Source organism: Saccoglossus kowalevskii, chromosome 4 (assembly GCF_978046115.1).
Source record: "Saccoglossus kowalevskii chromosome 4, keSacKowa6.1, whole genome shotgun sequence".
NCBI lineage: Eukaryota > Metazoa > Hemichordata > Enteropneusta > Harrimaniidae > Saccoglossus > Saccoglossus kowalevskii.
Genome location: NC_140644.1, coordinates 13105351 through 13123295, shown reverse-complemented (window position 1 = coordinate 13123295; position 17945 = coordinate 13105351). Strand labels below are relative to the sequence as shown.

Sequence of the window (17945 nt, the reverse complement as noted above, 5' to 3'; positions counted from 1 at the left end):
AAAACAAGAGCGATGATAATCGATGATTGATTCTTACTTGGATATTCTTACGGTCAATAAAGTGGTGCGTACAGTCAGTATTACTCACGTACACACACGCAATCAAGTGTATGCATGGTTTTGAACTCAAATTATTTACATAAACAAATAAAAATAAATATACATGTTTGAGCAGAAAATATTAACTGGATACAATGACTGATATCAGCAATACCAAAACAAATTCAGAAAGACAGCAGTAGAACAGCATCTCAATGTCAGTTATTTTTTTTATCGAGAACAATATCTCCTAATGTGCTCGCATCGATTGTCACGTCAGAAATAGCACACCAAAATGAAAAGTTATGAATATCATTTTAGTAAATCTTCAAAATGAACATCGAATACAATAGCGTTTTGGGTACTTAGCCCAAGCTAAGGATCTGAACCGGGTCTTAAAAGCAGGCTAGATTTAATTGATATATTTCTTAAACTGTGCTAAGCGTTCAAGAATGTGTTCTTAGTACGGGTATTTGACCGCTTAGCCCGTGCTGAGGAGCTTCACTTGAACGCTATTTATTCTGATGGCTCTAAAACAAACAAATTTTAATATTTATTCTGAAATAAATGATAATAAAGGATAATCATAACACAAGAGTCAGTTAGTTATCTCATCTCACAGTTATAATAAAATGTGATTTTTTGAGGCACAAGGAGAAAATAACGACTTAGTTTTTTTTTACTGTACTGTGCTTCTACATAATGCAGGTTTGAGGCCAAGGACATAACATTGATGTAATGACATAAAAGTCAAACTTAATTTAGTTTATTTGAGATCTGCTCTCATAATGTGAATACTTAGTTGGAATGACCTTATCAATTCCAGGTATTTTATACAGATAAGGAGTTACAGCAACCTTGAGTCAACAATAAAATACCAATAAAGCACACACATGCAACTCTATAAAAACAGATTTATGTCAAGGCAATCCAGGGTTCTTTAGATAACTATATTCTACTTCAAGGTGAAAATTACACTGGCATATAACTGTGGTAGACAAATGTCATTATATAGAAAGCAAAAAATTCAGCAACTACCCTGGCTTGTAGACAATTCATTACCCTGGCTTGTAGACATCTACTCTGGTTTGTAGACACAGTACTGTAATCTGGGCTTGTAGACAGGGCAATCTGGGCTTGTAGACAACTACCCTGGCTTATAGACAGGGCAATCTAGGCTTGTAAACAACTACCCTGGCTTATAGACAGGGCAATCTAGGCTTGTAAACAACTACCCTGGCTTATAGACAGGGCAATCTAGGCTTGTAGACAACTACCCTGGCTTATAGACAGGGCAATCTAGGCTTGTAGACAACTACCCTGGCTTATAGACAGGGTAGCTGGTCGTGCAGGCAACTTGTCAATTAATTTTTCTCTAAGGTCTCTGTTTATTCAAAACAAAAAGACATACCTTCCAATAATTAACCAGTATTAATTACAGATTTTAAAGACCATATGGAAAAAAATATGCAGATTTTGAGCACCAAGGATCAATCCACAATAACAACATTGGCTGACAAAACAGAACTTTGCATCTTATGCAAATTGCCAATAATATTGATTTGTTGGCAATGTGACTGCATGCCAGTTTCCGGTACCGTATTACCCCGGGCACGCGCCCCTCCCTGGGCAAGCGCCCACCCCCCTGTTTTCACAAAAGTTACATGTTGGGGACATCCTCGGTTAAACGCCCAGGGTGATTTTTAGCAAGAATGGGGTCAACAATAAAGTTTTATTTGTCAAAAACGAACGCGTTTGATTTATTTAAATAGTGTGTTTGTTACGGTAGTTCTCTTTTTGGAGTGTGTGGTGGCCCTGAAAAGGACCGTTTTGTTTGTGTTTTTACGTAAAAACTCATTGGAACTTAACGACGTAAGATGAACCACGCAGCATGTTGGCGCACACGTTCCGCTTTCTCTTCATTCGCGATGAATCCAATATTGCAATAATCCATACTTTGGTGAGTGGTTTGAAGCACTTAGCTTTGGTTTCAAAACGTAGCACTTCGCTGACTGAATCCATAACGAAAGAGCATCGCCAGGCGATGAACGCGGGGCTTTTTGGCAACGACCGCAAACGTATCCGTGTCCAGCCATTGCTTGGCCACGTAGAGGTCAAAATACGCGTTAAGTTTGGCTCTTCCGTTTCACCTCCTCCGGAATGTTCTACTTTCGCAGCCGAATCGCAGGTTTTTCAAAAAACGTCGAAAAAACACAAGAATTAGTAGAAATGTTCCTGTTTTGGGATTATTGATAGAGAATAATTTCTTTATTACAAAAATGCTGAAAACCCATGAGTTTTTGCCTTAGTTATTTTTTTATTGGCGAAAAACTGTGAACTCGGCAAATTTGGTTGCACAACTTCCCTTTATCATCTACACCCAGTGACACCGATGCCAGCTGACTGTGAACGGGAGCTAGCACTTTTGAGCCATCACGTCGTATACTTGCTACTTTCTTTCCATCCTTCATCACAGCTATGGCATTACGGTCATGTGGATTATTTTTCTGTCGTTGAAGAAAAAACATTTTGCCGACCTCAAGTCCATTATGATAACCAAAATGAGGCATGTCGACGGTGGGAACTTGTTGCAATTATAATTTTGTCATGTGTGTGGGTGCGTGAATAAATCATGTTAATGAGGTCGACCAGAGTTTATTTTCAGTCTGTTTTTTTATGTATCGCCATTTGGATATGTTTATGTATTCACAATAGTTTGTAAACATTTCACATGTCTGCTATTCTTCAGTAATTACGATGCGATGTATCAATACGTGCGTGAACAAAATTATGCTAATGAGGTCATCGCCATCTTGGATTACAAGTGGTAGTTTTTCCCGGCCGTTTCGACTTGCACTGATCACGGTTACTAAGAAAGTAACCGTGCAGTGATTACAATACCTACCATACTTTGTAGCCAATTTCAGTGAGTAATACAACTTCATTCGCTGACAAAAGTCAAGTTTTATTCTTGAAATTCGACCCTGTGTTTTAGTGTTTCCACAGAGCTTGACAGAGTGCTCACGTTTATTGAAACCTCGCATAAATCAAGAAATAAGTACGTGTACAAAGTGTACGAAAGCATTCCTTTATTTGACCTTATCATACGATCACAAAAACAACTTTTTAAAATCTTTTTTGGGGTGGTCCTCGGGTAAGCGCCCACCCCCAATTTTTCCCGATTTTGTATGTTCAGGCCCCTGGGCGCGTGCCCGGGGTAATACCGTAATAGCGTTTGTCCCGATTACGAGAGCTTGTTACTAAAAATAAAACCGATAATAGTCATAGAACATGGTACCATGTACGAAAAGAATCACATGAGGACAATGCGCATTAGATGATAAAATCATTTAAAATTTCAACTGTGCTACTTTGCTGTTACTTTTACGTGATTTGAGAATCTATAAATAAGTTGATCGCTATATTAATTGTCATTTGTCAGTCAGAATCAAATGTCTTCAAGAAATAAACGATATAAGCAAGCAAGCAGACAGTGACGTAATTTATTGCCAACCAAAAAGAGCATGGCTGACAAAAATTACATGTATAGATCAGTACTAGATCACAATCTCCTATGGAACATTCAACAACCGTGGTTTTATTAAAACAAGTCACATACATATATGTATAACAACAAACACAAAAAACTTTGTTCTTATACTCTTGGTAAACCTGTCGATCAACCACATCATCCCATGCATGTGTGAAATCAACCATTTGGATACAAGGGGGTGGAAGGAAGATTTGCTAGCTAGACATTGAGAAAATGAAAAATTGCATAAAAAAAATTCTGGTAAATTTAGAACAAATTGAAATGTATTAATTAGACACCACAAAATTAACAAAAAAATCTACTAGTCACCCTTTCACCCATCTCCCATGATTTCATAAACCATAAATAAGCACACCCTTTTAAAGAATGTTCAGTCAACATGTATGTCTATACCAAATAAAGATCAGAACTGTTAAATAACAACAACATATTACTCCATCACACAGTCTCAATGACATTGCTGCCATAGTCAGAACAGCATGACCTCTGACCCCTGACTCTCCAGCTATGTAGACAGCAACCAAAAAAAAATAAATTCACAAATGCATTATTCCAAAATATTTCAATTGTGACCAGACAGATTATTATGAATTAGTTTCCACATGATTGAAAAATTATTGTAGCGGAACCTTAAATGACAAACATTACAATTTAATGGCCGATGAGAAACAGGAAATGTTTGCTATATTTAGTAACAACATACTCGTCTATTTTTCCTACATGAAAATTATCCTTGCTTAGTTTCAATTTTACAATGTTCTACTGTAGTTTTATGACCCCCCCCCCTAAGCCCCCCCCCCCTCCCCATAATGACCATTAGGCTTGAATTTTCAAAAAAAGTAAATTTATTGATATGCTAATTTTAAAATAGAATCTACAAGACTGAAGTACAAGATATACGAAAAACATCTTGCTTTAAATAGTGGAATGTATTTTCTAACCAATAGCATCAAAGATACACAGTAGACTCTTGGAAAGGTTCGACTACGTAAATAGAAATGAGAATTGTTGTATTTAAAATTCATCTAACAAATACCATGCTTTTAAAAACACTAAGCAATAATGCCAAGATGAACAGTAAAACCAGTTCTTACACAGAACCACTCAATTGCATTACTATTCCTAGAAAGACGTTTTTGTCGTGATCATCCTGCAATTTGTGAGACTTCTCCAATTTGTGTGTAACCTTCATCGGATATCACACTATTCTTATATTATGCATGTACGACCTTGTTATTGTGAAAATTCATATATTTTTCTCACAGGGATTGAACTGTAGAGCAGGGAGGGTATGCAGTTTCAAGGCTAAATTTCATAAAATTGTTTAGCGTACCATATTTTGTGCATCTCCAATAAATACACAAACAGTATTTATTTATCATATTACTTGATCATTAAAATATGACTTATTTTGACCACAGACACACCTATGTCATTTAAACGTCAGTACACATGCTACTATAACAACAAATACAGTATAGGAATAATATAGTTAATATTATATGAAGGGCACCAAGCCATAAAATAGTTAATTTTGAAGAATAATCATCTGTTTCTTACATGACCTGAATCAGTCAAGTAAACAGATAAAGGAACTTTATTCAGACAATGTTCATTTAGAACCTGAATATAACATTTATAATATAAACAGCACTACATGTAACTACAGAGTATAGAGACACTTAAATAGAAGGAACAGAATGTACTGTATCAGTATCCACGTGATGCACAGAGATCAACTGAAATCATCCCAGGCATGTCCATAAAATATTGTCTTTGTGATGTCATTGTCCAAACTTTACTCATTTAAATCCATCATTAAATCTTTCAGAAAGCACAGTAAATCAGTCTCATATGTGCAAATATAGAAATTACAAAATGTGCAATATTTTTTTCCCCCTGGGTTACCAGGATTCCAGGAACTACTATTTCCCACTAATCTAACTATGTACTTTGTTTTTGGTTTCGATGTTCAGAATATTGCTACTAAAATGCATCTCAAATAACACTGTAAAAATGAAAATTAAGATGGAGAAGGATAGTTACTGTTAATGTTAATGTATGTCCAGTATTAAAACCTGGCACACCAGAAACATAATTCATTTGAATTGCACACACTAGTTCTGTATTTGCTACCGATAGTTTACGTGCTTTAACTAAATGACAAGTCAAGTAGAATATTTACGGTCAAACTAAGACAAAGTCCAATTTTGATGATCTCTTCTACAATAAATGCAGTTTTTGCTAAAGGTTAAAAGCGAGGGAGTCATCACCTGTGCATGTGACATAGCGTGCCGTCGTTTACTAAGAAGGGTCTATCTATGAGCCTTTTCATTTTTTATTTTGCAATGTTATCTTCGCTTTTATATATTAAAGCGAGAGGGTCGTCACCTGCGCATGCGCAGTAATTGAGTCCCAAGCGACGATAACAATGCACGCTAAAAGCGCAAAGGCTCATTGGGTAGATGCTTGTTTGTAAACAATTACACGCTCTGGCCATCTGACGCATGAGCAGGTGACGACTCCCCCCCCTTTAACTTTAAGCACACTTCTATTTAAGAAGTGCGTGTAATTGAGGTACATGTATGTACATATAATAATATCAAGTGTTGAAATACAAAATACTGACACCATAATGATACTTTACATCGACGTGTAGCCTGTATTTTCATAGGACTTACAGGATTGAAGAATAACAAAACTGAACATAAATATCTTACAAAACGCCTGTCATTAATGTTGAATCTTCAACTTGTCTTTGTCACAAATGACAAAATCTCTGTCGCACTTGCCAACCTACAGTTGAGCTATATGTACTTGTAATAGAATATCGTATTTAGTCTATTAGTAGTGAATGCGTTTACGCAAAATAAATTGCAGTAAAAAAAAACGTAAGATCAAAAACATCCAAGTATAGGACAAATGATGCAAGACAACACACACTGGAAATGTACACCAGGATTTCTCTCACACTTTTAAGCACAGCGGATTTTGACTATTCTTCATCAGAGGAATATGATAGGTTTGTTGGGAGAATTTATATGCAAGGGAGACACTATGAATATGCAATTTAGATGATACTAATATGCAAATTGCTCACCATGTTTGAGCATTTAGATGGACTGAATATTGTTTTATTTTTCAAAATCTCACAGTGTGACTTTTTCTTGGGAGAACTGGGAGCATGGGCTCAGCATCAATATCGAAAAAATTTCCTGGGCTTCAGTTTTTATATAACCACAGCCCCCTGAGGACACAATTTCTTATAACTCAAAAGACGTCACTTAGCATGAAAAGTGGAAATAGTTTTTGAGGTCATACTGAAGTAGAGAATGTAATTAAGAAAACATTTCGCAATAGATACATTGTCATTCAAGAGACGTGGGAGGATTTTTAATTAAGCAAAGTAACTAATGACATGCAGCAAAATTGCATTACATCTACGTTCACAAATAATGTCTATCAATGTATAGAACTGCTTATATTATTTTAATTTTGAAAATAACATTTTTAATAGTTATTGTTATGTTTTTTGCCTAATCTTGTATGCAAAATTCTTGTCTGAGTCAAGAGCTTTTCGTTTGGAGTAATTTTCTACGAATTTCATCATAAAGACTGAATTAACTATGTCAGGTGTCATTGTAACTATGCCAGGTGTCATTGTATCTATGTCATAGTCGCTACGTCTTTGGCATACATCACTGGAATTCGCAATGTGACCTAATTCACTATTATAGCTTCTCATGGTCTTGGCTACCATTCCTGATAAAACCGACAACTACAGTATCTCAAATTCCTATCAAATTACTAACCCTAGTACAAATACATAGCCCATACAGTACTAGCATATTGATACCTACTTGTCCGCTGTACTTACAACTGCACCTAGTCTCTCTGTCTGTCATTCAGGTTACATGCACCTTATAGCAACAGTCAAGTTTTCCTTACTTAGATGTCTCACATAAATGCCTTGAAGCCCTTCGGATTAATCAATCTAAGTCCAAGGCAATTTTTTTTTGAAAATATGTCCTTGATATCTGCGGCCCAACTGTGTCTAACCTAATTTGCCAAGCATGGTGCAAACACTAAAGGAGATTCACTTACTAGTACTCCATTAGTACTGCAACAAGGTTACAATGTGATATCTTTAAGAATCAGTGCAAGACCATTTCATCAAGGAAGTTTGATTATAAGGAAGTTGAATGATAACTGTTAAATTTTGTTTGAAATTCGGCATGTCAAGTAACATGTGTACTGTAATAACGGAACAGCTACAGAATATCCACTTTGCCAATAAGCCGAACATTTGTGAGCAGTTTTGTATCTTCGGTTGAGATGAGTTTACATCATCTTAGGGTGTCAGTACGTCAGCGAATCAGGATTCTCTGTTTGGCGATTGAAAATGGACTATATTGCAAAATCAATATTCAAAGTGACACATTTTTTATTAAGATTAGTCTGGTATGCACACTTCACTCTTGAGTTGTGTCCTCGCATTTAAATTTAAAGGACAAACATTTTAATGGTGTTTCTGCAGTGTTTGAGCGAAGATTAACAACGAACATAACTAAGTTAGTTGTGTTTAACACGCTCCCAAAGCAGAATTGCCTAATAGAATTTATTTAAGTGAAGACAAATAACTAACTCAGTTGATGAACAGTGCAATGTATTAGGTTTAGAAAACTATATCCCTCGAACACCATAACTTTTGATTTTTTGACCCAGTTACTTCATAATTAATAGGCCTTTACACAAGGTTTTACGATCAATACAATAACTTTAAAACAAATGATCAAATTTCCATGATTTTTATAATACGGTTTTATTTTATGCATGAAATAATATATAATCATGTGGTTTATATATATGTTTAGAGTGGATGGTTCTCATTGTATATTGATGCCAGACTTCTCTACCGAAATAAACGACATACTAATTTATATATGTATTACAGTCTACCATAGTCTCTAATACTTGTGTTACCATTACAAGAACACAGTTCTCGCAGTTTTTTGGACCTGATCGAATGTGTGCGATAGACAGCCACAATTACATACATGAAATACGTAGATGGGATTTTAGGAATTATTAGTGAATTTTGATGAATACTATTGATTATTTAATGAAAAAAACATTTATCATGGATTCCTATTAAAATTGCTCCAAATATATCCATTATTTTACTTCTTAGCTTTCTTTAAACAACAATACAAAAAGAATTAAAATTAAAGTTGTTGATATGTCAATAATTATAAACACTTTCAAAAAGAAATAAAGTTATAAATTGTTCACCCCTAAGGATCAGGTCGAAGGCCTTGAATGACCTTAACTTGGGTATTTTTTTTTTGGCCTGACACAGAGAGGGTCAGCAACGCACAATAGAAAAAAGGATGCTGAAAGGAAGGATGTGTGGCTTAGGTTACCATTCCCTGATAGAAACCTATAGTGAAAAGTAATCTGAGGATAGTTCGAGTTAACCCTTAGTAACGTTCCATAACATAAACTGACCTGAGAATTCATACCCGATTAATAATGTAGATATTTTGAACCATCTACCTTGTTTATCTCTTACGCATCACAGTCATCGCACATTGGGTTTGAATTTTGCTGCAGCATGATCCATGACAGTGTTTGAGTGGTTTAAATGTGATGCCGCCCACTCTGATATCGCTGTGGAGCCAGAGCTACATGTACTTGCACAGGCAACAAACAAGCAACACAAACTCATGTGAGTTTTGGACGAATAATACAGACTAGCATTCCAAAACACATTTGCAAAGTATATTGAGTTATCAAACGAACACTATTGTTGGGCATAACCAACAACTTTAGTTCAATCATTATTATCTAGCAATAGAATGTACTGCTCTGTAAAAAAAAAAACTTGCTTTTTTTTGGCACCTATTTGCATCCAAGAGTCTGAAATGTCATAGGGGAATGGTCAAAATTGGCATTTCTACACTGATTTCAATAGTGAGACACAAATATTTATTCAAATCTATAAAATCTTCCATAATGCATTGCATATGTGCAGTAACAAAGCCCAGTAGTGCCAAAATTTATTCAGGCTCAAACTGCCTTAATACAATTCACATTTACCACAGACTAGGACCTCGCCTGCTGAATTAATAATAATCTCAAACAGTCACTTCCACATCTGAAAATCGTGACAAAACATTAGAGGCTCTTACGCATGCAGATTAACTCCTTGATATAAATCATACACCAATCTCCAACAACGAAGACATGCCTGATAAAACTACGATGACTGTCATTTTCTAGTTCCAATACTATCCTCAGAGGCGGAGCTACGTCACAAGGCGGAGCTACGTCACAAGACGTTCCACGCTGCTAAGACTGTACCACGTATTTGTATGGGCCGGTGAAAATTTGAGAAAACAACTGGAACTCAACTTTGAAGTACCGGGTAATCCTGAACAATCAAATTTATATGCGTTACACACACTCACAGGGGTAATCTTGTTACACTATTTAGAGGAGCCTCAACAACCATCCCAAAGTACCATTTTCTAAGAGTTTTCAGCCTTTTTTCACTGCAATAGTTGCCATGCAGTGAAAAATGGCGGATGTCCACTCCCAAGATTACTTTCTCTATCAGTAGCACATGCATACATACATGTAAATGACAGAGGTAGCCATGGTCAAAATCATTTTACTGTTCAACTTGACAAGCACACATTTTTGGTTCATTAAATTGTGTTTTTCACTAATACAGCGGCTACACTGCATAAATTAATACTATCCCAATCTTTTTGTATTTCTTTCTGTTAATTTAAAACGTAATGTATACATTTATGCATGATAATAATAAAAAAAAAAAATTGTGAATTCCAATGCAACAACAAATTCACAGAACATTAAAATAAAAACCAGCAACAAACAGGAAATGCTGTAGAATATTTAAAATATTTGTTTTATTGCAGTATCATCCTACTTCAGTAACCCATAAAATGTAGTCTAGCAATATAACGAAATTCAATTTGAAAAAATTAATTCTCCTCTTTAAATAAAGGAGTGGGTCACAGGTACACAACGACATAGACTCAGAGATGCTGGGATATTATGTTAATTATGAAAAATATTATAAATTCAACCTCCCTTTTGTGGTACCTGAGTAAGTTTTTGGATTACGACCATCAATTTATGTACTTTGACCAGTATTCAATTCAAAATGGTCATCAGAGTGTGATTAAACACTGTCAGGGAAAATCAAAAATTCACAAGACCTTTTATTTGCTCTATGTTTATTTGATGGCACCTTTGACTCCACAAAACATCCACAGCTCGTTGTTTTTACATTTTACACATTTTTGTACTAGTTAGCAGCGGCTGCCTGTCTGTCTTAAATTTATGTTTGTGAATATGTGCAAGGCATGTTGAAATTCCAGTAAATCCTCGAAAGACAAGCGGCCTTTGCTGCAGCCTCTATCTGAGCAGCAGAAGCCATACACAAGTTAATACCGACATTAATTTTCAACACTAAAATATTCATGCCCAATTTAAAGAGTGTATCATAAAATATTACTCCATGACATAGACTTGCTTCCTATAGCATGCAATAGTTTCATAATTTCAATACAAATCAAGCTAAAATTTATGAAAATCAAGTCCAACATAATAAACACAAATTGTAAGCATGGAAACCAGAATTCTGCCAAGCTGGTTAAACACCAATCTAAGACAGAGATAGCAAAGTCCAAAGACCAAACAATGAACCATAAAACCATACAACGAAAAAAGTTACCATCTTTAGAGGAACAAGGAAGTGAACAGCTATAACAACGAGAGGAACATTGTAACTACCACTTGAATCTTGCACATATTAGTGACATAATAGTAATTAGAATACTGTAGAATACTTTATTTTCGCTTGGAATTTATTTTCGCTGAAGGGATGATTTCGTGAAAATAAAATCCAGCGAATATACTTTTTTTCCTATATTTCACATTAAACTCGCCAAAAAATCAGTGAAAATAAATTCCATACAAAACGCCCAAAAAGCCTTTTCAGCGAAAATAAAGTATTCCACAGTACATTTCAAATGGTAGTTTGAAAGGATGCCATGGGTTACATTAAAATGTAAGGTCAATTACAGGAAGCCATCCACACACAGATATTCAGAATGCAATAAATATAATTTATGTCTCGATGGTTCAAACAGAAGATATTCCTAACCATGAGATTCACACTTTTTTCACCATTCAGCAAATAAATCTGCATAATTTTTTCCATAATTTTCCAAAACCTTCAGACAATAGGAATTAAGTTCATTTGGCCTAAAATTAACCAGAAAATTACAGAAAAATACAAAAAATGCATGCAAAATGTAACATCAAAATTTTGGAGGGAACAAATATGTGGAGCTCAGTAGGTTAAAAGTACAATTAAAAAAAAATTTAAATATAAGGAAATATACTAACAAAATATCTTGAATACATATAATCGATATATAACTCTAATATAACTGTATTCTGGATCTATAACTCCAGACAAAATGTATCCCGAGGCCCTTCATCATCTAGAGAATGCCTTTCATTTGCAATTACGTCAACAGCTATATTCAACCGCAATTACATAGTTTGCCTCAAGACAGAAATGATGTGCACATACACAGTAGCCTTTCAGCCATATTTCTAAAATTATTTGGCCAATCATGCTATTAATTGGGTCCCTCGGCTAAAAAAACAAACATGTTTGATGTTGCGAAGACAACTGAAACACCTATCAAAAAAAAAAACCCATATTGAGATGATATCCACCATCCTTGGCATTTCATATTATTGGCAAGACATCAAACTATCGATAGTTTGGAATCTTTCAGTGATTTGTTTTCAATGTACAAACTGTATTACATTTTTTCAGTTTAAAATTAATATCTCAACTTAAATCTACATAAGACCTACTAAAAAATTATTTAATGTTTCTATTAACAACTCATCCACCTCAAAACAAAAATAACTGAGGTTTAATTACTAATTTTTGGCATTTAATATGAGCTAGTAGGTAAAATCCTCTAGAAATCATCCTCTATCATTGAATGCATATGATCCAGACCTATCTATGTTCTATCACAAACCAACAGTTTAGCTTCTCTACCTTAGCTCAGAGATTTACTGTAACAGTATTAATTATTCACAGGGTTTTATTATTATAAGTTAAATCAGCTAACTAAATAACAATAGAACAATTGTTTAAATAATAAAACTTAAAATAAAAATATGATCAAATATCAAAATTGTGAAATTAAATCCAGTGTAAATTAACAATTAAATTACAGTTAATTAATTACGTGCGCTAACAACCAAGTGATGTTGGAAAACAAAACTTACCAGTAACTTCTGAAGTCTGCGGCGGTTCCTCGTTGATGAATCCACAAACTCGGCAGATATTTCTCACCCATCGAAACATATCATCCTCTGTTTTAGTCACAAGGTAATAAGTCCTTTTACTTGTCACAATATTAAAAATGTGAGCGTTTAACAAATTTCTTCGGTTCTCGAATTCTAGTCCTTCGATGACTTGCTCACATTTACTGAGGTCGATTTCCCCTTTGGGTCTCGTGGCCCATTCATTTTTATAATACTCTAAATAGTAAGTGGATCCACGTTTCTTCAACACACACCATCTGTCCTTCCAAAATTTCTACAAAAAATAGATTCAAGTTTTTATGTTATATTCGGTGGCACTAACACACATTGGAAAAATTAGGGATAAATTAGGGATAGGGGATATACCGTATTCAACAAAAAAGTTGGTTAGGCTAAAAAAAAATATTGTTTCAAGTTCTATGCTGTTTTAACTTTTTTGCCATTTCTTTTTATCTTCACAATATTTTGGCAGAAACCAAGAAAAAAAAATCATGGGAAACCCCTTTTGAGCCAATGTATGCCAGACACAAAAATGACTTCTTTGGTTTGCCTTAGAATGACAAAATTGTGATGCCTACACATAGAATATGCAAACAAGTTAGTAATTGTGACATGTATACAATTTAACAACAGCAATAAATCTACAATTATCATTCAATAAAAAAGGACATGTCTTTTTATAACTGAACATTTCAGAACAGTAATTTAATAATCCATGACTACCATTATTCAATAATAGCTGTTCATCTTGCTCTTTTCAGTTTCTGAAAACTTTGCCTTTTTTACCGAAAATGACACAGAAATATTCACTAAAATTAGAAAAAGTTATCGTCATGAAGTCAATTGGGCAGACATTTATTAAAAACAACATTGACAACAATTTTCACCAAAATTAGAAAATTGAATGTACCGGTAACATTACAAAATGAACAAATCTGACGTTGGTCCACCGACAACACCAGCATATAAAATATCAAAGCAATCAGGCTAGCCATTTTCAATAAGAAGTCAACAACGGAGCTAAAAATGGTATTCAACTTTTCTTTAACTTTAATAAACAGGATCTATTTTTTTTTTCTGTTTCATAAACACTTGAAAAGACATTTCCTTGTTATACTAAAAATATATTTGGTGCTATATGACAACATTTGCCAGAAAAAAAACAAAAAAACACAACAAATTCCCTGTGTGTATTTATATCACTGATTTTCCCCAGCACCGGGAAATAGCTTAGAAAACATAGATTTCAACTTAAAATAATTTAACATGACTACCGGTAATATGACAGATCTGCAAAAAATCATTATTAGATAAACTAAAAGGTAAGTATGTAACTTTTATTATCAGCAGCTTTCCCACCAAAGAGCATCAGACAAATAACAGATCAGAAATGCCTGGGGATGTTTCGACTCACTCATAATGAAATATTATAATCGTCAACATATGGATATGACACTCTTATAAACCTAGGGCCTCCGGATAGAAAGATATGAATAATATTACATTAAGAAAATGGATGAAGCTACAAGAGTATGGCAGCTGGCAATTTTGAAATATAATTATTTTTTGCTGTCTAATGGGAATTCAACGGAATATAGTATTACTATCATATAATGTATCACAGGGTCTTCAAAGATAGACAAGACTTAGCTTCTTCACTAGTTGAAGATTCCTTACAGGAATTACAATGCAAGGACTGTCCAAGCTAAAACACTTTTGCGGACAAGAATTTCGTGAAACTGAATAATTCCTAGTGTTCAGCCATTTTGAAATTAACATTTTTAAACCCAAATAGAAGCCGAAGACATTGTTTTCCATTTTCACGCAGCAAAATTTGTAGTGCTTTTATAATTTCCACATTTTAAGTAACTTCTACACTGTCCATTCTTAATCATATTTTCAATTCTATGTATTTGGTACAATGTAGTTTTCACTAATGCATTAAATCTAAAAACAGTGGCACCCCCTTTTGAGAGTAAAATTGTTGTGTTAGTGATTATGATTCAAGTGTTTGACTTTAAAGGTTTATTACATTATTATGGTTGGGAAATTAAACAAGATGTTCAAAGCAAAGGAGAACATGCACAGACATTGATGAATTACAAAGTTAATATTGTAGAATTTGGTCCAATAGTTATACATTTACAACGTGTGCATAAGAGTTTGTGCCCTGTCTCTTTTGCTACATTCTTGATTTTTAAAAAGCCCATTTTATACTCTATTTATCGATGTTCGTTTTCTTGCAGATACAAAGTAATAGTTCTCTTTTGTAATTAGTGATAAGACAATTTCCGGGAAACTATTGTGAAGACTGGTTATAAATTTGTTTACAACATGAAGCCTTTGAAGTGAACAAGCAACTATTTTAACACATGTACTGGTATAACTATTAAAACATAAAAACTTTTTGACTTTTGGAGATGCACATCTAATAGAATATGGTTTTCATATTTTTCTTTTATGAATGCTATTTGATATTTTATCATGCTAAGCGTTACCATTGGTTACCAGGTAATCTACATTATCAAATGATTTGGCACCCTGGACAAATTGAATCTCGTTAACAATTACATGTGTGTGTCAACATACCTAGGAATTAATTAAATGTAGCTCTTGCAAATGTGTTAATGTGCATTTCACACTGTTTATATTATCAGCAATGATGGCAAAAAAGGGGAATAGAGATTAAGTGGTGACATTTACAGGGGCTATAACATACTGTTTGTAAACAGCATTACATTCAATGTTTTAGTACTACTGATGCAGCCAATGATGATGCAAGGTCTACCTATCATTAATAAAAGCTGTAAACATACAGAGATTGCAGTATAATTTTAAGAAGCGAGTCCACAATTATTATTTTAAGAATCAAAAAATCATTCTGTACATCTTTAAAACAAATCATGAGATGCGGTAAATGATAACGCATAATAAATACATACTAGCTTTTTGATGTCAAGAAGTCATCAATAGGTACACAATGAATCACTACAGCCACCAACAATATCAGCACCACAAGGGTTTGAATCTGCAGTACTCATTTGCATTAAAAGAATCACGGATAAAAATGAAGACACGTTTTTTTTTTTTTAACCAGAATATGTGGTCTCCTTTAATAGTTATGGAAATCTGATTATAGATGTTATGCACTTAATGATGATTTAATGCTGAACTGGATGCGGTTAGACAAAACTAGCTTCACTGTCAATGGTGAATCATTAGCATAACAATATGTGTACTGGCATACAAATAGTAATAACCATTCACACCACAGGGCTTCACAAGTGCAATCAAGGATGTATCTCATGTAAATTATTATTAACTTGTATTACAGAACTTGTAAACATGCTGAAGTGTTGAATAAATGCACATCATCCACATTATAAATTACCAATAATGACACCACAATAAATTACTGTGCACAAGACAACATATTAGTTTACATTAGTGCACATATTACGCTTGTGATGTTAATTTTTGTTGGCAACATCAAAGAAGTGAAGGGGGCAACAGAACTAACCTGACCCCAGGATGTACATGAGGCTATAGGCACTCCCTGCAGTGAAAAATGCAGCATAAATGAAGCCAATGTCAAGAATCAATCGTGGGAAGATCAGCACGACCGTGTTTATTTTTAGCAGCAAAGTCCAAATGAGTTACATGGAAAAGAAAAAAAGAAACGCCGTCATGGACGATGTAAATTGTTCGCTACAGCAACACAAACATGCGCAACATGGATCACAGACATTTACACTACAAAAAATAAGAAGGAAACATGTAGACCTGGGGTCAGCTGTCAAATTGCGAATGCGTCAAGGGATGAAATGAATACCACAACGTGAACCGTAAACACGGGCGTAAAAGGTCAAATATGACAAGAACTGCGGAGCGAATTATGTTCAAAGGATATTGTATTACGTCACATGTGTCGTGATCGAAGGAGTCTTGGACGTTATTTTCTTCGAGGGGTGGTTCGAAAAAGCAATATACTTGTAATAAAACAACGTAACAATAACGGGATCGAGCAAAAAAAATGGCGGGTGGGTGTATGAACACATGAAAAAAAGACGAAACAAGCTGATGAAAAACAGATCCATAGACACTGAGACAGTCGAGTTCGTCATTGAAGCCCCAGACTAGTTATTGATGAAAAACAATTACACTCACAGTAATTACACGGAGCTTGAACTCACGAACATGAACGTTATGGAATGTTATGACAAGTATTTACATTATAACTACATTGCAGTTTACATTGTCGCTATTTAACGTACAGCACTTCAAGAAACACAACACTCACGAATATTTACGAATAAAGTATTGCAAACTTTATACATACCCAGATCGACATTTTAGTGGCGGGTGGCGATTTTTTTAGCCACCCTGTACATACGACGTCCGCCATCACTACTTGGACTATCGGGTTGTATTATCTTCAGGAAACATGGATAGTCGTGATGAGTCTAAAGCTTGTTTTTGCAGACGGAAATCAACTATGGTCTCAAACTTGCAAGTAAGAGTTGCGTGGGTTATTATTTTAATGGCCGACGCTATCTCGTCGATCACAGCAGCGTTATTCGACATAATGATGGTGCTATTACTTGTTACCTCTTGGCCTTCATTTATAATAATTCGACTTTTGAAATAATTATATCTCATTAATTATATATGCATATACAATTTTTAAAAAGTTGTATTTAATTGTTAACGAAAATATTTACTAAAAATGTAAAGTCGCTCTCCAAGGTGAGACAGTAGTTGATTGGGCGGACGCTGGTGGGCGTTCCCGGTAGTCGTTCAATTTGTTTACTTCTACCTGGCTTCGAAAACGTAAATTATATTATACTGTTTTTATAGCTATGTATCAGGCAAACGAGAGTAAACTATTTGTTGTATAGACTGTCATTATATATTCAGTGAAAACATATCAACAACGGTAAAAATTCAACTTCCGGAAATAAGT

At 34.5% G+C, this 17945-nt stretch overlaps 1 protein-coding gene across 2 annotated transcripts in view; it reads right to left on the bottom strand.

Moving 5' to 3' along the window:
* Positions 1–17506, bottom strand: part of LOC102802232 (uncharacterized) — a 33389-nt gene extending 15883 nt beyond the window's left edge. Inside the window, exons 1-3 of one of the 2 annotated variants that reach the window (XM_085497803.1) lie at positions 17322–17506; positions 16503–16538; positions 12944–13256 (exon numbers count right to left, since the gene is read on the bottom strand). In XM_085497803.1, the coding sequence (XP_085353929.1) occupies positions 12944–13256; positions 16503–16538; positions 17322–17387 (415 nt within the window). In that variant the 5' untranslated portion in view covers positions 17388–17506. The remainder of the gene's footprint in view (positions 1–12943; positions 13257–16502; positions 16539–17321) is intronic. The other variant, XM_085497804.1, reaches the window with a different exon arrangement.
* Positions 17507–17945: the final 439 nt, after the last annotated feature.